This window comes from Phasianus colchicus, chromosome 2, assembly GCF_987193195.1.
Source record: "Phasianus colchicus chromosome 2, bPhaCol1.hap1.1, whole genome shotgun sequence".
Classification (NCBI taxonomy): Eukaryota; Metazoa; Chordata; class Aves; order Galliformes; family Phasianidae; genus Phasianus; species Phasianus colchicus.
Window position 1 is genome coordinate 12707886 of NC_143437.1, and position 25005 is coordinate 12732890.

Consider the following 25005-nt stretch of genomic DNA (forward strand, 5'->3'; position numbering starts at 1 on the left):
GCTGTAAAGCAGACATCAGTGAAGCAGGTATTAAACCAACCATGCAGCAACATACATATCAGGAAGACAGCTTCTCCTGCCTACATTTTTTTGGTTATATTTGTACAACAATAAATCTCTCTTTGAAAACCTCTCTACACACACTCAGCTTCCCACTAGTGATTCGTACATTGCATAGACAACTCCAGAATCGATTAAGATCTAAAAGGAAACTACTTCCTCTCAGATTGTTGTCCTTAATACAAACTAGAAAGTAGTTACTCAATAAAATATGTTGCATGAACACTCACAATTTTTACTGCAGTTTAAGATGATAGAAAATATCCAGTATCACATCCTGAGATTACAACAGTTAGCACACAAGCCAATGCCATACCACCTGTGCAATGGAGACCAAGACCTTCATAAAACTACCTTAACGAGCAACGTTGCAACTATTTCCAGAACTGAGACAGTAGGTAGCCAAATCTTACCTTAACTCCTTTGGTAATTCCATTTTTCTTACAGACTCCACTTTTTAAGACGTTATTCTGTTTCTGATGGTGATGATGATGTAGATGTCCATTACAGACAGCACTGGGATTAGCCATCTGTTTAAATTAGTCAGATTCTCAGTTCTTAAGGGTGTCTCAGGTCTTTCTACAGTAAAAAAGACAGTGGCATGAACAGATAAAGTCCTTAGTTAAGGCCTGAAAGGTATCCAACTGGTCTGTCAGGATTTTCCAGGATGAGAGGAGGAACTATCTTTTGCAATATCTGAGAAACTTAAAACTCCTTCTTCCATACACCTTCAGTTCCAGCAACCTAGAATGGAAAATGCATAGCAGAAGGTGTAGTCTTAGAATCTCTGAAAAACACTGCTCATTGTCGGCTATTGTATGAACACAGCTTTTGTGAGTCAACAAGACTGCTGCAGCTATCAAGAAGTGGGTGGACTCAGAGGCGGAGACACTTAAAGACATATTACCTCCTAAATACCTCCCAGTGAGGAACATTACACTTTTTTTTTCCTCTCAATTACACTCCATACAGAGCTATATTACTCCATTTAGGGCAGAGTAATAAAATGTTTTGAAAAATTAAACAAAATAATCTGTAAATTTGCAATCTTCATCTCATGAAGAGTATGCTGGCTGAAAAAATGCAGTGTTTACTAAGTAGAACAGAACGCTCCTTTTTTTCTCTTAAATCTTTTATAAACAGTATTAGACACAAAATTAACCTTCCAAGGAAATGGAAAGCATTTCAATATGAAAATGAAATCTTTATGTAGAACTAGAAACAACTTATTTGGTCCCATCTTACAGATACACGCACGGGTCTTTACCACGGTGAAGTGACCCTTTAAACTCAGTTTGGCATGCATTATGTGAAATTCCATGCTATTACAATTAGTGAGAACCTGATTTTTATAAAGTACATCAATTTAGGTTTACTATTGTACTTCAGATTTTAGTGGCAATGCATAAAAGTAAAGGTGTTCCTGGCAACGTGATAGAATCCCTTCCTCCCACAGTAATTAAAATTAGTATGGAGACAGATTAAAGGAAAGCTATGCGATAATATCCATTTTGGAAAACTGTAAGGATGAAAGGTTAGGAGAATAAAAATACGTGGAGTGTTTTAATTAGAAAAAAGCAAAATCTATGTCATTTTGGAAATGAAATGTAAGCAATATATAGAAAATGCAGCCTAAAACTGGAATACATGCTGGAGGAGATTAAATACTACATGAGCCACTGAGAAAATACACAAGAAAACACACTGCATTAACTTTGCAAACTTGTTTTAGCCATATATTGAACTGCTCAAATATATTCTTCCTTTGAAGGTTTGCAAAGTAGGATGCCTGCATAGGTTGAGACCAAAAGCTTGCTAACGCAATGCAGACCTAAACTGAACTGCATTTAAAAGGAATTTTTGTGTATTTATTTCTTCTTTATTATGCCTGCTTCATACCACTTTCTGATTTGCTGAGTTTTCCATTAAGATGTGTAGATAACCTCCACAATACATTACCTGATAGCACTTCAGTTGTGAAGAAATCCACCCTTTATTAGGTTTGATTTTGATCTCCTTAGAAAGAAGACTTCTACTTACATATTCCAATTAATAAGACAATAACAGTTTTAGTCAAGAAAACATCTCCTTAACTGACCAAAAATGACAATGAAACAGTAAAAAAAAATGAACAAATCCAAAACAACGTATTTTGCTTTGTAGTTAACACCAGATTCAGCATCAGAACTCAGATTTCCAGGATTTTCTTTTTACTGATGTGCTTTTCCTAGGCAGGAATGCCTCATTTCTGCATGACTCAGTTTTTTGTAGGCTTCATTAAAGCATCTGTGAGAATAAGTCAGAGAATAACTCACCTCTGTTCCTGGAAAGGAAATGGAACAATTTGTTTTTGATGTCATCTCCAAGCAAGAAGAGAAGAAGGTTATCAGGAGTAGTCAACATGGATTCACCAAGGGGAAATCATGCTTGACCAACCTGATAGCCTTCTGTGATGTCATCGCTAGCTGGGTAGATGGGGGGAGAGCAGTGAATGTTGTGTACCTTGACTTCAACAAGGCTTCTGACACTTTCTCCCACAGCATCCTTGGTAAGAAGCTTAGAAGATGAGGAATAGATAAGTGGACAGTGAGGTGGATTGAGAACTGACTGACTAGCAGAGCTCAGAGAGTTACCATCAGTGGTGCAGGGTCTGGTTGGAAGCCTTTAAGCAGCAGTGTTCTGGGTCCAGTCTTGTTCAACATCTTCATCAACAACCTGAATGAAGGGATAGAGTTCACCCTCAGCAAATTTACTGATGATACAAAATTGGGAGGATTGGCTGATACATCTGAAGGCCATTCAACATGATCTGGACAGACTGGAGAGTTGGGCAAAGAGGAAGGTTTAACAAGAGCAAGTGCAGAGTCTTGCACTTGGGAAGGAATAATTGTATTAATTATTACAGATGAGGGGATGACCTGCTGGAGAGGAGCTCTGTGGAGAAGGACATGAGGTTGACAGCAGGTTGGCCATGAGCCAGCAGTATGCCCTTGTGGCCAAGAGGACCAATGGCATCCTAGAGTCCGTTAAAAAGAATGTGGCTAGCAGGTTGAGGGAGGATATCCTACCCCCTACTCTGCCCTCCTGAGGCCATATTTAGATTACTGTGTTCAGTTCTGAGCCTTCCAGTTCAAAAGGACAGGGATCTCCTCAAAGGAGTCCAGCGGGGGACCAGAAAGATGATAAAGGGTCTGGAGCATCTCCTATATAAGGCTGAGTAACCTGGGTCTGTTCAGCCTGGAGAAAAAAAGACTGAAAAGGGATCTGATTAACATTTAAAAATATCTAAAAGGGAGGTGGGAGGCAATTGGTTGAGGCCAGGCTCTTCTTGGTGATGTGTAGCAATAGGACAAGGAGTAATGGCCTAAAACTTGAACATAGGAAGTTCCATACTAAAATGCACAAGAACTTCTTTATAGTAAGGATGGCAGAGCACTGGAACAGGTTGCCCAGAGAAGTTGTGGAGTCTCTTTCTATAGAGATATTAAAAACCTATCTGGATGCCTACCTGTGTGACCTATCGGAGGGTACCTGCATTAGCAGTGGGGTTGGACTCAGTGATCTCTTGAGATTCTGTGACTCTGTGGTTGTGAAAATGTAGTGATAAGATCAATTGCAAGTCATACTAACTGGCGAGAAAGTCATATTTGCAGGGAAAATAAAGAAATGAGGAAAGCCCAGCATTAAATAGAATGAATAGTCAGTAATATTTTACTGCACGTCTGTCACTGATGAGGCCATGATAAATGAAACAAGGTAATGCAGGAGAATGCTCTCAGCACCTAGCAACCCATTCCCACCAAGAAGCATTATTCATCTAGGAATTAGTTCCTTGGCTTTCATGGCATAACATTCCACTTGCTTAGCCAGTTACTGTTCATTTTGACTGTGCTATCATGCCAAAGTAGTGGTTCAGCTCCTTGGCAGCTTCCAGGACTCAGCTAGCAGTTCTACCAGGTATACTTCCCAACAGACTGAGTACCTTCCAGGACACAGAGTGATAATGATATTATCAACGTTATCATTATCAACATGTATGTCTTATTATTATTTTTTTTTCATTCATTTTTATGTGGGGGGGAGGAAATTGATGACTAAATAACAGATCGTGCAATTCTGTCTCTAATCACAGACTATGTACTTGTTATTCATTTCAAGACCCATGAACAAAGTCCTTTTGTATGAATACAGTAGTAAATTAAATATGCTATATGTTTAGTTTTCAACGTGTCTGACACACTGACTGCAAACAGACAGAACTAAAAAGAAGAGACAACATTTAAATGTGGATTTAAATAAGCAATGTTAAAAACCACAGAGAACAGCTGTTCTTTTGGACTTTTTCTAACCAGACTCTAATAGCCAAAACTCACAAAATAAGTACCACTAGGGGATGCGTAGATTCCCTGCCCTGACTCTATTTGGAGCAAGTGCTTTATAGATGGGATGAGTCTGGCCAGATAAACGTATTTGATCTGCAAACAGGATGTGGTATTGTTTCTGGAGAATAAAATGTTAAACTGCGCCCTTTAGAAACCCCCATCCTACTCAAAGCCATCTGTTACTCAGGCTTCTACATCCATTTCTATCATGCTACCTCTTAGCTGCACCTAAATCTATTATTTAAATATATGAGACTCTCTTCTGCGTGGACACTGAAGGAAAGACTCGACAGAACATCAAAACCACAAACACACACTTACACACTTTCTCCTTTTATCATTCTGTAAAGTGGAAGGAAAAAGATCACTATGTTAACTGTAAAAGAACTGTGTGTATTTTAACTGCAAGGAATCCCAATCCAATGTGCTTCATTTTATTTGGTTGGGTACTGGTCAGAAGTAAAAGTTTCTCTTTGAACAAGAAAATGATGAATTCCTAAGGCTAGTAGCAGATCACATGTATGCCACAGAGATGTTAGCTAAGTTTGTAAGATACCTACCATTACAAAAGTACAATGCTGCAAGAACATATGAGAGCCAAACGTAAACTGTAATTCAGAAGGATTCCACAGGATTCCTGTTCATCTTAGAGAAAAGTTAGTTGTGAAATGGTCTTGCAATCTAGTTGCAAGATTCTGATAATTTCAGTTCATGACAGGTGCAAATTTACATGCCACAAGAAACAATAATGGCCTACACAAAGACACCTATGAACTTTATGCTTAACTTTACAGGACAGATAACAAACGGGAGATGAAAAAAACTGGGACATCAAACTCAATTTGTTAAACATCATGGTTTTCACAGTATTTCAATTAACAGCAGAGTATGCCCCAGTGGCGGGGTACAGAACTACAAAGCCTTCCTGCTATCCTGATCACTTCTCTTACAACAGAAATCCATGCTATTACATCTATGTACCACTGAAGACTTATTCTCAGACTAGCATCCCAGGATGTTCAGTTTGGTACCTGTGAGACATGGATATCTGAAACAATTTCTGCCTCATATATGTTCATAATATCACTGTATAGTGACCAGTGAAGCTGAAATAAATAGACAAATAGGAAGATAGTAGAGCAATAAAACAACATAAGCAATAGCAAATGCCATATAGCAGCTGCTAACCCAACTAGCACTGCAACAGAGGACACAGTACAACAGGCAAGGCTCTGCTACAGCAAACTCCCACCCAGCTTGCATAACTTGGATGCCAACCACATGCAGGCTGTGCTGAGTCAGCTGCAAGGCTACATCCCTCCAGAGTCCTGTGGAGATGAGGCAGCTCCATGAGCTTTAAGGGATCCAAACCCAAAGTGGCCAGGAGTAATAGCTTATGGCAGCTTGAAAAACAAGGCAGGGGCAAAATAGGCTTGAGCTGAAGTAGTGTAGAGGTTTGGAAAAGCAGCCCCAGGGAAATTCCAGAAGACAGCCTGAGATCTCCAGAAAAACGCAATAGTCCTGCATCACACTAAAAAATAATTTTCCTGAAATCACCACAGAATACTCACTTGTTGACAGAAAAAGCACAGTCAGAGGTGCAGGCACACATGTATGAAGGTATGTCCAACTAAAAACGCTGAGCTAGATGGCTTAGAGTCAGGACCTGAAGTCAGGCTGAGCTAAATCCAGGACTGTCAGGAGATGAGGCTGTTCCAGGCCTGTCCAAAGGGCACTGGAAGCACAACTAAAAGCTAGAAAGCCCAAAAATCAAAGGCCCACCTGAGTTCAAAGGAAAAATTTTGTCAGAGACAAATGTCAGGAAACCAGAGAGTTTACAGCACAAGACACTCAGGGAATTAATGAATAGGAATACTAAGCAAGAAACATGGCTGAGGTGGCACGATGCAGAATTGGTGCATTGTGGATGGGAGACAGGTGCAGATCTGGAACCAAGAGCCAGAGGAGCAGGCAAGGATGCTGGGTGCAGTCTGCTGTCAGATCGAGCTGTGAAACACAGCTGCTTGCCAGTTATAACTTTTCCGACTGAAGCACTAACAACATCTCAGCGGCTTTATCCTGTCAGTGTGTACAAATGACTAATGTTTAGAAGGATGAAACTTTTTTTCTATCTATGTAAACTTGTTTATTTAACTTTTGCTTCACACTTACACATCAAGTATTGATGGGTTCTCCCTGTTCTAAGGGACATAAGGGTTGCTGGCAGACGTCTGTCCCACCTCAGACTACAGCTAAATTTTAAGGGGAGCGGAAGCCTCTCTAAGGGCTGATAGATAGAGAAGGAAGAGAAGTGTTACTTCATAGCTGGAAATGTGACTCCAGGCTTCTGAACAACATTTGTTTTCCCAGGGAGACATTTTTAGCAATTTCAATCTCATCTGGTAATTGTAAGATTGCAAGAACATAGGTAACTAAGGAAAGAAAGCTTGCTGTGCAAACCTACAATCTTTATGAAGGGATCTGTAGACTTGAGGAGTATATCAAAAACTAAATATTTAATTTGGTTTACTAGAAGAAGCTGCAGCACTCTGCAAATTACATTTTTCAACTCCAGCAGACCAGACAAGGAAGGAAAATGCTTAAACAGACTCTTTTTCTAGATGAGCCTTGCAAACTTGTTTAGTACAGCAATGGCCTGGAAAGATATGTTGATGTTTATTACAAAGGTGCAGTTACTAATCAGCTTTCAGGCTCACGGATCAAGGAGTGGCACAATAACACTGTTTTGTAGGAAGTCACATATACTTCCACAAAGGAAATACTCCTCATTTTATCTTGAGCTAGATAATTTCTGAAGGTCCTTTCCAATGGAGCTATTCTATCCTTACCTCTGTCCCATTTTGACCCTCTGCCTCTAAAAGGAAAAGAAGAAACTTGTAAGCCTCCAAAACTCAGCTCTAGGCAGTCCTGAACAGGTGGTACCTTTAAAAGCTCAAATGCCTCATTAATCCTCCCCAGCTCTCTGATGGATGGCTCAAGGGAATCTCTTGGGAAACAGCATGGAGCAAGCAGAGACTTGACATTTTACACTATCTGAATTTCCTATGTATTACTTTATCATTACAATCTGTGGTTTCTATCTTCTCTCCATTTCAACAGATTTTTGTGGATAGGCTCTCAGTAAAGCAGAAAGAGATTTTGGCCTTCATTCATCTTGCTTGCCCACAAAATCTTCAGGAAAAAAAAAAAAAACAAAAAAAACAAAAAAAAAAACCCCAAACCACAACACAACAGAGCAGCCACAGAAAACGCTTACTAGAGAATTCTTACTAGATGTTGTTAATAAAAAATACTTGTATGGGGATAAATAAGAGATTTCCAGTTATGATCGTATGCTGGCAGCCAAGCAGTGATACATAGAAATATTTATTGGAAATCACAGTTCTCCTTTCATGTGAGTAAAGTTACAGAACTGGTCAGAGCTCAGTATGCAGTTAGAAATCAATACATCCACTGAAACAATGTGGAAAAGTATGCACCCTGTCTGAACACTTGTTAGACCACCCACGTAGCTTTCCAAAACTTTCCTTCAAAACTAACTCCAATGAAGACAAGGATGAATTCAGTTTGACAACTTGATTACACTAGTAGATTCATGAAGGGATCAGAAAACATTTAAAAACTAAATGACCATTCTTATCTCAGAAACTATTGGCTTTAGGACTATAGATAAGTGCCACTGAAGCAAAGAATTTTTCAAAAACTGCTTTTGAAAACAGTTAATTGCTAATAATTTAAATGAAGATAGATTTCTAGTAATTGTGCACTTGGGTGAGAAAAGTTTCCTCACACCTATATGAAAGTACTTGTTTTCAAAAGGAAGCTCACACATTGCTGACTAGAGCAGATGCTCTATTTATCCTCTTTGCTTACATCCAGTGCAGAACTAACTTCTGAATTTGGTTTCCCATCAGCTCTCTTATGTTTCAATTTTTTTTTTTTTGTAAGCTCTGCAGAGTAAGGCTCTCATTTTACATATGGAACATAATACAGCTCCAGTCGCACCTCCAGGCGCTTATATACCCATGTACCAAACTTATATATCAGTGTACCAAACCTACCTTTCATTGAAAAGCAAAATAGAGTGCAGCAGGGAATTTTGCTGTTGGTATCAATGCACTCAGAACTACTAGTGAAGTTAATTCAGACAGACATCTCCTTGCAGATTGCCAGAATTTTTTATTTATAACATTTGTCAAGTGAGTGTCAGCAACTAGCACAAGTTTTAGTGGCTTTTTTTTTTTAAGACTTTAGACGATTCAATCCATAATTACATACTGTACATCAGTGAAAGATGACAGATTGGCACATTGTAGTCGGACATAAGCTGCACATATTAGCACATGAACAACATTTTGTTATTCCTGAACTGATAGGGAATGCACACATTTCAAGTTTTCAATTCATGTTCCAGAACCATTTAATGGTATCTACTACTTAGATAAAATTAATAAACTACTCCCAATTTTTCTGTTTCTACTCAAAAGTACACACCTTAACTGTCCCATGTCTGCACTAACTTGGTGATAAAAATAAGAGAAAGTTTTGAGTAGAAAAAAATATCAGGCATCCAGGAGCCAAGTTTCTTCTAGTTAAAGAAAGCTTGCAGGTGTATTATGATATGAATGGAAAGCATCATGTATCAAGATAACTTGGTTACCATGATTAGTAGTCTGGGGTATTTTCTTGGTGTATGAAGCTTACAGATAGTTCTGGAGGTCAATTAGACTTGGGAGGCTGTATTTGTTTGGATAATTTAGGTCTGTTATATCCTAGCAAAAATTCACTTGCTGTTTTGCTGTTATTACCATCATTTCCATAATCTCTCTCTCATTTTTTTTTTTAGTGTTCATAAGCTGAAAAATAAAATATCTCTAATACATTCTAAAAAGTTCATATATATCCACTGATTCTAGATATTAATTTTGAGTAATGAGGCTTCTAAGTTCTCCTTTCTTTCCCTTTTGTTAATTTTACCAGAAAACTTAAATCCTCTAACTACCTGTACTCTGTATTAACAGTGTGCCATTATCATAACCTATTCTACAGAAATTCAAAGTCACAGTTATGCTTTCCCCTGAAAATATCGGCTTAGCTTTAATATTATCAGTAGTTATGTACCTTACAAAATTATTTTACCATTGGTTTTCACAATTTACTGGATGCAACTAACCATCAGATATGGAAATATAAAATAAATTTAAAGTCATTATGATCTTAGACCTTCTCCTTTCCTGAAATTTCAGATGCATTTGAGTCCTATTTTTAAGTACTGATGCAAAACCCATCAGAGCTCAATATTCTCTTTTAACTGAAAGCTGGCAGTTTTCTGACAGAAATTTAAGTCTATTACTCTTGAATCGTACTAGTCATAATTACAGGTGTTGTTGCAATATTCTCCAAATACTACTCTAGAATTTGCAAAAGTGCAGGATTTTTTCTAAATTTTTACTTTCAAAGAATTCTGCTAACTCTTGAATGCAGACAGAAGCTGTTATAAAGATTTTTCTAAAATTCTATCAGATGGACTGACAGACTTTGCCTCATGTAATAAAAAGGAATACACTACAAGCTGTTGCATTTTTTTGGGAAAAGTATCAGAAATTAATACGTTAATATCTGATTAATTTTATGGTTAAGTTTTAATATTTGGGGAACTGTTCATACATTTAGCAGCAGACAAATTAAATAGTGCTCAAGTTAGGAGTCTAGAATCCCTGCTGAAGTAATGACATGAGGTAGAGTCCTCCGAAAGCTGAAGAATTAGAAGCTTACCTTCTTCCACACTCTGTGCAAATAATCTGTCAGATGACCTCTACACCAATAGAGCAGTCAAGAGTGGAACAGGTAAAAAGTTTATCACTTTTATCACTTGTGGAATTGATCTGGAACTTACCCATATCTCTATTTCCAGACTAGAAAAATAAATAGCCAATTTTATTCACTTTCTATTTACCAACCAAGCAATTTTACTCATTTAATGTTTCTTTTTGATTTGCTTTTTTAAATCAGTATTCTGAGTACTGCTATTCTTTCCAAACTATGCCCATGTTGAAAACAACACGTTCACTAAGCCACAGAAGAAACTTCGTAAAATTTATGAAGTCTCATGCCAATAAATAACTCATACCAAAAAAACTTGTATTTGGTGGTCTATAACCATCTGCACCACAGGCCCAAGAAGAAAAAGCCCAATAAATTTTCTTTTTTTTGGAACAAAATCTGTTTGTCTTTAATTACAGACTGCATCCCTTCTTATTCTCTCATGATGTACAATAAGACAGAACGAAAATGGTTGCAAACCATAAGCACATACAGTCCCCATGGTTCCTGAAGTAATATTACTTAAATTTATCTTCTGCACGTATTAAGATGTCAATCAGCTGTGAGTGCTCATAACATTAGAATTTGTTGGAATTTTTTATTTATGGCACATGTATTTGCATAGGAATCTGTACACAAACCAAAGACATTCTGTGGCATCTCATACTTAATCCTTGCAAGGATTAAGACTTAATAAATTAGATAGCTGAATGCAGTCCTGTCTCTATCCCACTACACTGAAAGAAAAGAAATATCTGACTTGAATGTCATAGTCAGACAAAACCAACAGTAATACAGAAAACTGGACCTAGGCAAAAATAATAACAATACAGTGACTAAAAGTCTGCTGCAAAAAAAAAAAACAGCAGTAAGCATAAGGCCTAGTATATCCTTCTAGCTTCTTCCACAGTAAATATGCCATTACTACATTCTTACCTACTATTTGATAAGTCAAATTTGCAATTCTTACTCTTTAAATGAAGAACTTCATGTGGTTAGATACCTAACTACTCATCCAAGCCAAAAGCTGAAAGAACTTTACAAACACCCAGGTAGTTGCTGCAATTGTTTTTTGGGACATTTCTCTATTGACATCTTTCATCAGCCCAAAGCACACTCCAGCCTTCTTTTATAAGATCTCATGTGAGTCAGGCTACTCTGTTTGCTGGTCTCCGTAACTTGGAGTAGGCCAGTGTGGTACTGTCATTATTTCAATTTGCTGACACAATACCACAGAAGGGACAGCGCTATGCTCTTTGTCAATCTGTTGGCTTGCCTGGGCTGCAATGAGTGAAGAGGAATTGTCTTGGGCCACATATAACATTTATATGTACATAGTTAATGTACATGGCTCTAGGCCCAGATGACAACTAGTAATGCTACTTAAATTAAAAAAAAACAAACGTATCATTGTGAAAGAGTCAAAACATCCTTTTTAATAAAAAAGGAGCTAACTTTTGCAATTCTTATTCAGTGAAACAGTTCTTGTGATTAGACCTTGTGAAGGTAACAGCGCTACTCACCCAAGAGCAGTTATGCTTCAACACCTTTTTATTAGCATCACTAAACTTAGTGACAGTAAATTGCTTGCCCTTCCCATTGCCAGTGAACAAATAGTTTCAAGATGTGACACAGAATTGGACTGCATTAAGCGTGACTCCGTACATGGATTAACTTTAGTCTAATTTCTCATTGTTATTGCCTATAGTTTTGATATTCATTATTTCAGTTCTGTCCCTACTCCTTTTCAGGGAAGTACATGAGACATGCATACAAAAAATATCTGTTGCTTATCAGTCATAGTTAAAGTGCTGCTAGGTAAATTGCCTCATAAAAAAAAAGATTCTTTTATTTTGCAGTCTCACAAAACTTTACTGTTGCTGATAGTTTTTCCAAAGAGATAGAATAAATGAAATTACTGTTCCCTTTACCTACATACTGTAAAGATTCCAAGGGTTTTCTAGATCCAATTTCTTATATATTGACATCGGCAGAAATTCTTTAGTCTGAACTTCCAGAGTTTTGCTCTATCCACAGCCATGCAGATTTAACTGCTATTTTGTTTTTAAAATACTTAGCTGTATTGTTTTCTCAAATTTGTGCCCCTCTGAAGTCAATGAAGCTCTATATAAAGGTGTAGATGGGAGGAGGATTAGTCTGAATAAATTTAAAACTGAAATTTTAAAGCTCATCCTAGAAATTAATCCAATTAGAAGACTGGTCAACATAGCAAAATTATCCCCTAATTTTTTTAAATCCACAAAGTTCTGAGATAGACAGTGTTTGAAATCTGTTTAAGCCTTATATTTAATTGCACTATATCACATTTAAACAACAGCAACTACAAGAAAGATGTTACTGTTCCTTACCTGGGGTAATTTGTATTTCAGATTTAGTGTAGATTTAGTTTAAAGCTCCCTACATTTTTCACAGAAGCATTTGGAAGCTGAACACACATCCAGATGTTCCAAAAGTACTGCCATGTATCAGGAGCTAAGACTCCAGAATTATACCTCAAGTCAGTACATAATCCAGGGAATAAAATTACCTGGAGGAATCCGACAGCAACAGGTTCATTTTCAAGATTTTAGCTTCAGTCACGAGATTTTCATTAAACACACATACATATGATCACAGTCTTTTACATCATGGAATGACACCGGAAAACTAAAGCTTCTCTCCCATGGTGTTCATTCATTCATTCTTATACTACATATGAACTCTGTTACATTATGCAAGGCGAGTTTGACAGACCACAGGAAAGAGCTGGAATCAAAGCTGGTTTTTCCAGTGTCTATAATTCTGTTTTGAAAGAAATCCCCGAGTCAAAGAAAGATGCATATATTATATTCTATTAGTGGAGAAAGTTAAACAAGCTGGGACTTGATGTACTTTTAGTCAGGCTTCATTCCACTTTCCAGCTCCGTGCTGGGAGCTCTGTGCTCCCTTCAGCTTGGGAGGTGACTTCTCCAGCAACCTCTAGCAGCCTTCTTGTAATGGATTTCCAAGCAACCTTTTTTCCATGCATGAGACTGTAATCCAGGATGACTATCTTCTGCTTTAATTTCGAGCTATTAAGTGATCAGCTATAACATGCTCTGAGACTGATGTTCCAGAGTTCCTTCAGTTACAAAGCTCCTTCAGTTCCAGAGTTTTCATTACAGCTAACAGATATCTAAGTTAGCGTTTCACCTTTAACAACTGCTTTTCACATCAGTTGTTCACTGGCAAACAGCAGCTGATGTCACCGATTTAGAGGAGCATTAATGTAGTTTCTTTGCATATTGTTTTCTTCAGAGGGGGAAAACTTACTTAAAATAGAACAGAGATCACTCAGTATTTCTCACTGGGAAAGGTACTGTATTCTTAGCAGAGGAGCATACTAAAATTCCTTTCCACTGAAAAAGGTGGATAGGAGGAAGGGGTGTAGCAGGAATAGAGAACTGACATGGGAAATTCTGGAGAATGAGGTTTACTATTCTACTTCTGCGAAACAAATAGGAGGAGAAAGCTTTATCTTTTCTTCCCACAGCTACTGCCACACTATAGACCTTGTTGCCTCTAGCAGGCTATTTAGCTCCACAGATGTCTTGTCCTGGTAAGGGAAGCAGCTGAGCCATGGTTGTACCGTCCCAGGTACTAACTGATCCAACTTACTGCCTTTTTTACATGTTATTTAAGGAAGCTCTTAAACAAATTGATAGCAGAGCATGTGTTATTCCCTAAGAAATACGTAACTCTGATACAGTTTTTCCCCCTTTAAAAAAAAACAGCATGAACATGACATCCTTATTACTAGATATCTGAGGCCAGAAAACATCAAATCTGAAATCATTAAATCTTAGACCAGTATGATTTTATTCAGTGAGGCTGATGTACTCATAGTACACAGCCTGTTGTTTTCTAAGGGATTTGAGTTTGACTGAAAAATTCTCTGACTTAACCACAATTCCTCAGCAGTGGAAAACATGACATTTGCTTTAGCAGTATATTTAGGATTACCCATGTCAAGACTTTGACGCTTTAGACCTGTAAGTCTAAATACACCTAAAGAATAGTTCCATGTAAAAGCAGGGTCTAGAAGAAAAAAAATCTTATGGTGACTTCACAGTGAATCATGACCCTCTCCCTAGGGTGACACAGAGCTCTGCTGGCTGTAAGCACTCTGCCCAAACTCAGGCTTACAATTTTAAAGACTCAGAACAGAATATATCCAGTCCTGTGTACGTCGCTCTGGAAGTAACACTTCCTATTTATTTCCATGGATACTATAGCAGGTAAAGGAGCACAATAACACTACTTGATAGAGCAAATTCTCAGCTACAAAACGCTATTTTTCAACATAGTCATCACCATTAGCTATGTATTTTGGCCAGCAGTGTACAAGAGCTTGGATACTGCACTTGTAAAAACCTGCACCAGCAGAGGTGACCTACTGTTTCATAGCTGCTATGATTGCATTGTTGCTGGGAAAATGTTGCCCACACCATCCAACTTTCACTGCACTCACACCCACTGTTTGCTCTCCTCAAACCTTCAGCAAGCATTGATGAGTGTCAGTGGGTGCCATTTTTTCCACACGGAGGAATTCAGTGCCACACCTTTGCTCCATACGCACTGCCATGTCACATGCCATTGTATCAGGCTACCCCTCTGCTGCCATCTGTCACATGGCAACAAAATGCAACGTGACATTGGTTGGAAGGTTCAACCTCTACTGCCACCCCACCAACATCTGCCTCTGACATTATGAGCCAACAGAACAAAGTAGGAGGCATTACTTCTGCAGCAGCCCTTGTAAATACTTAGATTTTCTTCCCACATTCAGCATGGCCAGCTGTCACTGTTTTATTGCCAGTCTCCTTGCATTTAGTTTTTGCTTGCTTGTTTGTTTATCCTATATCTCTACCTCCTGGAGCAACATGCCATTGTAAGTTTGGCTTTATGTTTTTCTTGTTGTTTGTTTTCATTTGTTTGCTTTATGACAGTAGAGGAAGAGTTGAGTTGGGGATTTTTCTATTTACATGTGTTCCTCTACAGCCACAAAGGCAACAGTATGTTCTCTTAATGAAAACTGAGATTTTCAGATGAAAAATAGCTGTAGGAACTATGATTCAAGATAAATAACCAATACTATAAAATCCAACTTGAGCCTGAAGCTTTGGCAGTTCTGGGAATGGAACATTTCTGTAGTATTTCTTGTCCTCTGAGGCTGAGTTTCGGTGTTTTTTTCTCAGGAAGACCATGTTAGTAAATCGCATTATAAGTTTTTAACTGACCTTCTGCACTTGAATTCTATTTTCATAGCTTCGCTGTAGATAGGAAGCAGTTCACATTACCATTTCTGTTGTCTGGGGAACTAATATAACATTAATTGATATTTTTTCTCTGTTTCAGTATTTCTTTTGGGTCAAACTCAAAATCATTTAGAATATTTTTCTTTCTGAACAAAAACAAATCCATTCTAGCTACCAATTTTTGTTTATCTTTTACATTTGGCTCTAAGGAGAGAAGACTCCATAATTGATAGTCCGTATTTAAACAGGGGACATAAGTTCAAATTCATTCTCTGCCAAATTCATAACAGAGTTTCCCAGCCCTTCTCTGCAGTGGGGACTGAAACCACGCGGTTCAGTGTCTGTCTTTCACTCTCCCACACTACATCCAAACAGAATTTTACTCATGTTCCTCTGAGGAAAAAATTATAGTGAAACAGATGCAGAAGTATTCAGAACTGAGCACCAGTTTTGAGAAATAACTTTTGAACTTCCCATATCCTCTATTCCTCAGAGTTTTGTCATACTTCCAATTTTTGACATATCCAGTTTATAGCATATTTGTTGAAGTAAATCTAACGTATGGTAAAGTCAGCTACAAATCCACAGATTGCAAGGTTCAAAATTTCATTCTCTTTAACTCGAGATTATTCAGATAAAATTTCTATTTTTTTGTATTTTTTTTTAGAGAGCAGTTCCATCGACATGGGGCTCAAATGGGCCACTAAAATAGTACACTGCAAAGTGCAGGATCTTTGCTGGTGCTGTGCTGGTGCTTGCTCTCGAGCTTAAGCTTCATAACCAGTAGGATAAAAAAGAAATCTCAGTGAGGCACAGGAATTAACCAAAGTCTGGAAATGCCCCTCCATAACACGTGTCACTCATCCCAGTTTTCTGACATTCACTGAGTTATGCTCCCCAAAGTCGTACACACGCAGAACTGAGCATTTTTTTGACACACTGCATGGCACAAAGATATCAGCACAAATACATGCTTTTTGTTCACTAGCTTTTTACAGTTCTCAAGAATCCTATTACCTACTAAGATGTCACAGAAATGAAGTTTTATTTTCATCTTTATCAAAAACCTGTTATAAAGCTCGAGAAATAAAAGGTTCTAAGTATACTCATATGAATGAGCATATGCTGACCTCTGATGGTTATACACGTGTATGACACTGGCCTGAAACTCTTGGAGACCTGCTTGACATTGACATATCAAGAAACAGGGTCTTGTGAGAAATAATTTATAAGGAGATTCTGGGATTATTAGTGCTTTGTACCATCATTTTCTTTTGAAAAGAAGGTGAAAACGTGGGAAAGCCAAGATAAGAGCTTACAGAAAAAGTTATTTCCAATGGAAATTCTTACAGCTGTTCAGAAATAATCATCAAAAAGTGTTATTGAAATACCTTTTTACCTTATTCTTTCTTTATAAACGAACTAATCTGATCACATGGCTGAAAACATTTGAAAGAGAAAAAAAAATTTTTTTCAAATTTTTCAAAATTTTTATAGATGCTATGTTCAAAATACACCACGTAAAACACGATTCCTAGCACTTCTAAGGTGTGAGGAGCACATGAACTTAAGTCTTCATCAGTGCATTAGAAAATGATTAGCAGCCTTTCAAATGCACCCAATTGGGTGGGAAAGGAGAGGGGAAAGGAAAGATGGGGGTTGGGAGGGGAAGAAGAGTGGGACAGAGGAGAGAAAAAATATCTTCAGTCTGACAAGATTTTCTCTCAGTGGCTTTCCCTGAGGCAAACTGACAGCTTTATCTAGAAGGCCTATTAGCAGCAAGTTTGAGCCTCCTTAGTGGAAATGCTGCTCTTTATTATTAAACAAACAAAGCTACCTGGGCTTTGTGAAGATACAGTCCCATAACTCTGATAAATAGGCCTTGAGAGCGAAGGGGACAAGTGACAAGTGCATCAGTTCTCTATATGCAGAAAGAAGCTGGCAAACCAAACATCCACTTGAGCTCCTATCAAAGACTGAAGAAAAACAACCACCCACATTTTAAATCTGTCCCAAAGTACCACACCTCACAAAAGTGCAATGGCAGACATGGAACACAGTTTCAACAGCGCACTACAGAGTTTTCAAGAAAATCAATTGCTCACCAATGTACCGTTCCTTTCTGTAAAACTGTGTTGAAGTGCCATCTGCTCCCTATATATGTCCAGAGACACATCTGTTGACTTGTGACACAAAGAGACAAATTAAAAGTCATGGTTTGATTCTTCGTGCTTATACTGAATGGCTGAGGAGGAGTGACAGGCTTTATTCCCTCCTGGTTCACTGTGTCACAGCTGATAAAGGTTCCTGCTGCAGCAGTGCAGTAGGGCACAAGTAACAGTCCCAAGAAAAGCATCTTGTACATGGAAACTTCTGATCTCTTCTACTTGCTTACTTTGAATAGGTGTATTGGTCATGAAGGTGTAATAGAGGAGGTGACCTGGCCTCCTGTGTAACAATATTCTTGGCATCCAGGACTTGTTGGAGGGCTCAGAAATGACAGTGGCATCACAAATACAAAAACATCAAAACAAACACTTCAATATTAACATGTGACCAGCATCACACCTGTTCTCCATCTCAGCTCCACATGCACCAAAGCTTCCTGCCAGACTCTATTTCCATACTCTTCATACGTGACAAAAAGAACTGCGTTTAGCTGAAAGTAACTGCTCTTCAAATCTCACTGCAAAAAAAAAGTCTGCAGAAGCAACTTCAAAAAGTGGCAGAAGATGAAAGCCTTTCTTCCTCAATAAAATCAAAACTTCAGTATTTGCCCAGATCCAGTAATAAGGAACTGGAGCCTTAATAATAGCTCATAGCAAATTCCACTATACTAATCACCCAGTATAATTAGGATTCTGTGGAGGAACAAGGAGCCCTCACATCCTCACACTGAGTTAAATATGGATCTTCAGCATGGATTTCTTTCTATCTGTTAGGCTTCCATAGAACATAGCACCAGGAATATTTAAAAGAGAAAGACAAAAAACTCTTGGCTTCTATAATTGGTTTGAAAAGACTTTGGTCTTAAAGTTGAGTCCAAAGATATTCAATTCCATAGAAAGATTCCCATTTATTTTGGTGGGCACTGAATCAGGCACTTGAAGCTCAAAAACACAGATGGAAAAATTAAACCAGCTATAAAATTTCCATCTTATTGAATAGACTGACTTTATACCATTTCATTTTGTCCTAAATTTGAAGGAAAAAAAATCACTATCTTGAAATAATAAACAGATCAGTTTATTCTGTAATAATTCTGTAATGCCTTTGATAATCTGATGATATTAAACCTGAAAATATGACATAACATGCTATCAAAATAAAAAGAAATTAGAAAGTCAGAAGTACACTAGAAATCAACTTACTGATTTTGGAAACATCTACAAGCCTATCTGTCAACAGTATATTTGTGATGGAAATAGCCTTGCAAAAAATTACTATTTTGATGAAACCAAAATTTTCCAAAAGGAAACAAAGACAGCAATTACAGCAGTCTTGGCATAACGACTCTGGTACTCTAGGCATTACCAAAAGCCTTTCCTGAATTACAGATGTTTAGTTCCTCTGCAGGGAATGAGCAAAGAGGGTTTTATGCCAACTTCTTGTTGATAGCGCAAGTCAATTTAGAGACTAATACAGTGTTTGTTGTAAATCCGAGGAGCCTCAATACTGCATGACCTGACTGCATATGGGGACAGAGATTCTAAAGGGTAAACCTTCCAGGCAGAACCTGAATCATTCAGAAAAGCTTTTGCTAATCGTGGCTAGATGGAATCTGATACAGAATAAATTACTTTTACTGAAAAGTACCTTAAACCTAAAGTAGACACTGAGAAAAAAGCATGAATTGAGAAAAATCTCTCAGGAATTTTGCAGCATATCCCCTGCACCTACTTCCATCCATAGCAGAAAGTCAAACTGGAATATACAATCGAGTAACAAACCAGGAAAAGGAGAAACATTGCTTGTCTGTGGGAAAAGAAATTTCCATCAACTAGGTGATCTCCGTAGGCAGCATAACTAGGAATTCTGCTGTTAAAACAATTCATTTGGTTCTCAAGGTGTGCTTCAATTCTGCTGGGGGTAATCAGCATGCACAGAGATTTATGTGATGTTAAAAAAATAAAAATAAAAATAAAAATAAAAATAAAATAAAAATAAAAATAAAAATAAAAATAAAAATAAAAATAAAAATAAAAATAAAAATAAAAATAAAAATAAAAATAAAAATAAAAATAAAAATAAAAATAAAAATAAAAATAAAAATAAAAATAAAAATAAAAATAAAAATAATGTCAGAGTACCTCAGTTTTAATGTGAGATAAATTCAGATAAGTCAACTTTAGGTAGATGTATAGTGTCAATCTCATAAAGTGAAGTGTCTGCCCTTCACTATGTTTTACCTCAGGAAAGCTAAGGTGTGTTAGATACCTCAAGGTTAACAGAAAAAAAAAAACCAAAACTATTTCAGTCACAGTGAAGACAAGCAGTCAGTTCAATTTACAGTAAGGTAAGCAGCACAGCTGTGCCTAGATAAGAATGTAACGCTGGCTTTATATGCCTAGCCAGAGGCAAGCACCTGAAGTGTCATCATCTTTGGTATTTGTGGTGACATAATCCACATTTGTTATCTTGCTCTAATGATCTCATCTGTCTTGTGCAATGAAGGCAAAACCTTCATCTATTTCAGTTGCAGGGTCAAAGGCAAACCCTGGAGAAGATTATTAAAGGATCAAACATATTAGGAAATGTTGTTAAAATGTTTTGTTCTATTTAAAAAAGGGCTTGGTTTTGCTCCTGAATTTCTGAGGTTTTTTTTTCTTGATTTCAGTAAATGTACCATAGCTTTTGTCTCCTGTTGAATCTGTTTTACCTTTACCCTGCCTTTAACACAAACTGATATCTCACTTCCCATTTACATATCCCATTCCTCATTACTTCTGAGAATGAAGTTTATATGTAGGATACATCCTGTGCTTTCCTCTGAGGGAACCTAGGAGCTTGTGGAAGCGAGTATCTCCAAAGAGCATCAGTCAGCAATTTTAAAATCAGCTCATTTAAATTACAGGAGGAAGAAAAAAGAGCACCGGGCTTTATAGATTGAAATGGGAGCAAAGTCACAACATTTATATTAAGTATAACATGAAATCAGAACTAAACCAGGGCTTTCCCAATTTGCTGACTAGGCAAGAATTATACCTTGCACAGCAGAAAAGGCCAGCTTTTCTTAAAACAGGACACAATCTGCCAGGCATCTCACCTGAAAACGCATAACCTTTTTCTGACATGCTCTTGGGACCCTGTGTTCCTGTGAGGACTTCATTTGCACATGGGACACAAAGATTTCTTGCAATCTAACTATTGTTTTGTACTAACAATAACAAAACTATTGTTTTGTAACTAACTCTTGTACTCAGCACCGCTGATGCTGCACCTCAAGTGCTGCGTTCAGTGTTGGGCCCCTCACGACCAGAAAGAGATTGAGGTCCTGGAGAGCGTACAGAGACAGGGAATGAAGCTGGGAAGAGTCTGGAGCACAAGTATCGGGAGCAGCTGAGGTAACTGGGATGGTTCATTTGGAAAAGAGGAGGCTCAGGGGAGATTTTATTGCCTTCTCCAACCACTTGAAAGGAGGCTGTGGCAAGGTGAGGGTTGGCCTCTTCTCCCACGTAACAGCAATTGGGCAGGAGGGAATGGCCTGAAGTTGCACCAGGGCAGGTTCAGGTTGGAAACTAGGAAAAAATTCTTCTCCAAAAGAGAGGGGAGGCACTGACACAGGCTGCCCAGAGAGGTGGTGGAGTCACCATCCCTGGAGGCATTGAAGAGATGTGGAGGTGTGGCACTGAGGGACATGGTTAGTGGGCATGGTGGGGATGAGTTGATGGTTGATCACAATGACCTTAGAGATCTTTTCCAACCTTAACGATTCCATGATTCTGTTACATCCACTGAGCCTGGAATGACTTCCCAACTGAATTACTAGTTGTGTTTGGACTAAGGAAATGAGATTTACCTCCAACATATATTGAGAGCATTTTAGGATATCAAGGGCTTAAGGTCATATAAAAGAGTAATTTGAATTCCCTCCTACAGGCTGTAGAATTAATAATTTGCAAATCTTATTAGTTTTGAGATCTGTATTTTAGCATGTTGTCCTTTTTCAGCTCGTACACTGTCCTTCCAGGTACGTCCCTTCAGTAGAAGCTCAACCTTCTTCAGAACATTATATTAATCCATGGATTATAATGTATGGGATAAATGCACCAAGATCTACTAGCACCAGCTGTTGTAATCTAAACTATCAAAAAAAAAACAACCCCGCAAACACAGACAAAAAACAAACAAACACAAGAACTAAGAATGTGAGAGTTTTGACTGACAAGGAATACAGTGGTCAAATATTTGGTATTAGCAAACAGTTTGAATATCTCCACCAGAACAATCACAAATATTAAATATTCACAGTAGACCTCTGCCACAAAACATGGCAAACAAATCATTAGTTTGGATCAATCACTGAAACTCTCTACTCCATTTAACATAACCAGTTATTCAGATACCATTCCTATGGTTCAGAAGACCCTGTTCCCTTATCTTTACTTTTTACAGCCACTAGCTGTGATTTAATTTTGCAATTTCGCTGACCTGCAAAAGAACTTAAAAAGCAGAGAATGAAACAAAATTAATTTATAGCCATTTGAATTACATTACATTTGAATGAACAAGCGACCTTTTACATATATAATTTTTAATTGCAATTCAATTTATTTGTTTTTCAGAGGAATATGTAGTGTGTCATTTTCAGCATTGATTCAGTTCTTCTCAGCTTTAAATGTAATTGGCCTCATCAGGGTCAAAAAAAAGAAAAAAAAAAGAAAGAAAAAAAGAAAAAAAGAAAAAAAGAAAAAAGAAGAAAAAAGAAAAAAAGAAAAAAAAGGCAGGCAAGCCAGGGAGGTCTCAAAAATTCACTTTTTTTTTTGCACAGATGAAAAGACCACTAGTAATATTTCCACTGAATTCACTGCTTTGCCCAGGTATCAGTGTACAGCTGTAAAGGCTAGTGGCAGCAGCAGTATAGGAGAGGCATATAAAATAACTTCCCAAACACTCAGCCCATGACAACATATCAGGATCTCTCCTTTCTACTGTCACCTGGAATAGTAATAACACTGAAGAGAGTAATTACCTCCACTGGAGAGGGAGCCAGTATATCCGCTATTTTATCTATTAAAAAAGACCTAGTAAAGTGAAGTTACTTTCTTGGAAATGGAAGCTAAACCTACTTAGAGTAAGATATAAAAATCAGTTCAGAATGGCAGTCTGGCATAAGATTTCAGATAGGAGGAAAAATGTGCTAGCTTGATTTCTCAGCATGAACGTGCAGCAGGCCATGACATGCAGCTAGGCTAATTTATCAAATTGTGTATCTGCATCAGTAGACCTGGGATAATCAAAGGCTCAGTTACTGACTGTGTCATTTAATAATCAATATGTTGGAAATGGTTTTAATTATAAGGTACCAATACACAAAGTAAAGATCTAAAGTGCCTAATCCAAATCTTACACTAAAACAGATATTTTAAAGGGAGATGTGATCTTCACAAGTATGTTCTTCACAATATATATCTGAAGGTGTCACACAAGGGCTAGGCTAGACTTCTCCTAAGCAATGACATGCCTCTTAGGATCCTCTGCACGTCTGCTCTCCCCAGTCAGTAGTCCAGTGCTGAATCCATCATTTGGATGGCAGCTGGCCACAAAAAGATGCAGAAAACCTCTCTATATCCAGAAACATATAGATGACAAAGCCTTGCCTGCATCCCAGGTGCCTGCAGTACCTCAGGACCCAATTTCACAGGAATACATTGTCTTTTAATTGACTTACATTCAAACTGAATTTATAGTGTCCACAAACACCATCTGCCCTAGCAGTAAGCCCTGTACTTGTTCCTTTCTGTGTTACTAGCAGCCCACACTGAGACCTGGAAGCCAAACACATTGCTGCACAATCCAACAGATGGCTGTCTTGCATTTCTTTCCACTAACAAATCACATTTGCTATAGAGAAACAACTACACTGTTCTCTGGAATCTATTTCCTACCATGATTTTACATAATTTTGTAAGGAGGAATAAGAAATTCCCTGATCTCTTCCACTTTGTATAAGGAGGAAATTTTAACTGTGATTTGACAGCGCTGCTCTTTACATATAAGAAGACTGCTACACTAAACCACTGAACTTTTTCTTTTAATCAATAAGCATCCAATTACTATGCTAGATTTTTTTCTACTTTAATTTAAACCTTTTCACACTATCTACCCTCAGAATTAAAAGGATAAATGCAGACCGATGTAATTATCCAGAACAATTAGTTAGAATTATCCAATCTACACTACCTATGAAGTCAGAAAAATTATCCAATATTTCCACCTGGTCTTCACAATCTGTAAGTCAGCAGTTATATAGATTCAAAGGAGAAAAAAAAAAAAGGATTAACTTTTTATAAGTAGCATAGGCTCATTCACTCATTATTTATAGCTTATTATTACTAGCTGCATATGCATAACTACATGGCAAATATTTTTAGTCCTGAAGATAATTATGAGTCCTAAACAGTTTACAAACAGACAGTGAGTAATCATCCATGCTGAAAAGTAATATTGCTAGTCACCACGGGTTTGATGTTTTTGCTTATTTTCTCATTTGAACGGACTAAATTATCTAAGCATAGTGTAGAAAGAGAAAACGACTAAGCAGGGATATGAAATAAATGCCTGAAAAAAATACCCAGTCCTTAAAGAAACAGTAGCAGTGAAAAGCTCATTAAAAAACCTTCATAATCAATTTTTCAGCAAGTGTTAGATGAGTTTTTGAGCAATTAACACGTTCATAGAACACCAGATCAGTCCAGGAATGGGAAAAAAGGCAAAAGATGAAACAGTTCAGTAGTTCATCAAGAATGATTTGAAGACTTCTAGTCCATAGTGCACTCTGAGATTTACAATTAATCACCATTGTCAAAGTCCTATTCTTCGGATTTGAAATAAATTAGGCTGTATTCTGGACAACTCAATTGTTGAACATAGCAGCTTGAAAGACTATTTTGTTCAGATTAGTGGACAGAAAAGCGAAAGAGCAGAAAAACACTGCTTTACAGACATCTGCATGATGCAAATGCAATTCTGGCTGCATTCACATTTGCAAGTGACATTCCACAGACAGCATATATGTTAGAAAAACACAAGCAATGATTTCTGCAGTGGTCACTTGAAAACATATCTGTGTTTCTTCATCACCATCTACCTACAGAAAACTTTGTGGAAGAATCCTAGCAGCCCCATTTTACATACTTTAGCTAAAAGCAATTGTACATTCAATTTGAAGCACACTGTCCAAATTTCATTGAATTTGCATT

General features: G+C 37.6%; 1 protein-coding gene across 6 annotated transcripts in view; it reads right to left on the reverse strand.

Moving 5' to 3' along the window:
- Positions 1 to 25005, reverse strand: part of SPTLC3 (serine palmitoyltransferase long chain base subunit 3) — a 293417-nt gene that overhangs the window by 80887 nt on the left and 187525 nt on the right. For 5 of the 6 annotated variants that reach the window (XM_090134807.1, XM_090134808.1, XM_090134805.1 and 2 more), the window contains one exon: positions 474 to 804. The exons of the other annotated variant lie outside the window; for it this stretch is intronic. In XM_090134807.1, coding sequence (XP_089990933.1) covers positions 474 to 590 — 117 coding nt within the window. In that variant the 5' untranslated portion in view covers positions 591 to 804. The remainder of the gene's footprint in view (positions 1 to 473; positions 805 to 25005) is intronic. 6 annotated transcript variants of the gene reach the window in all.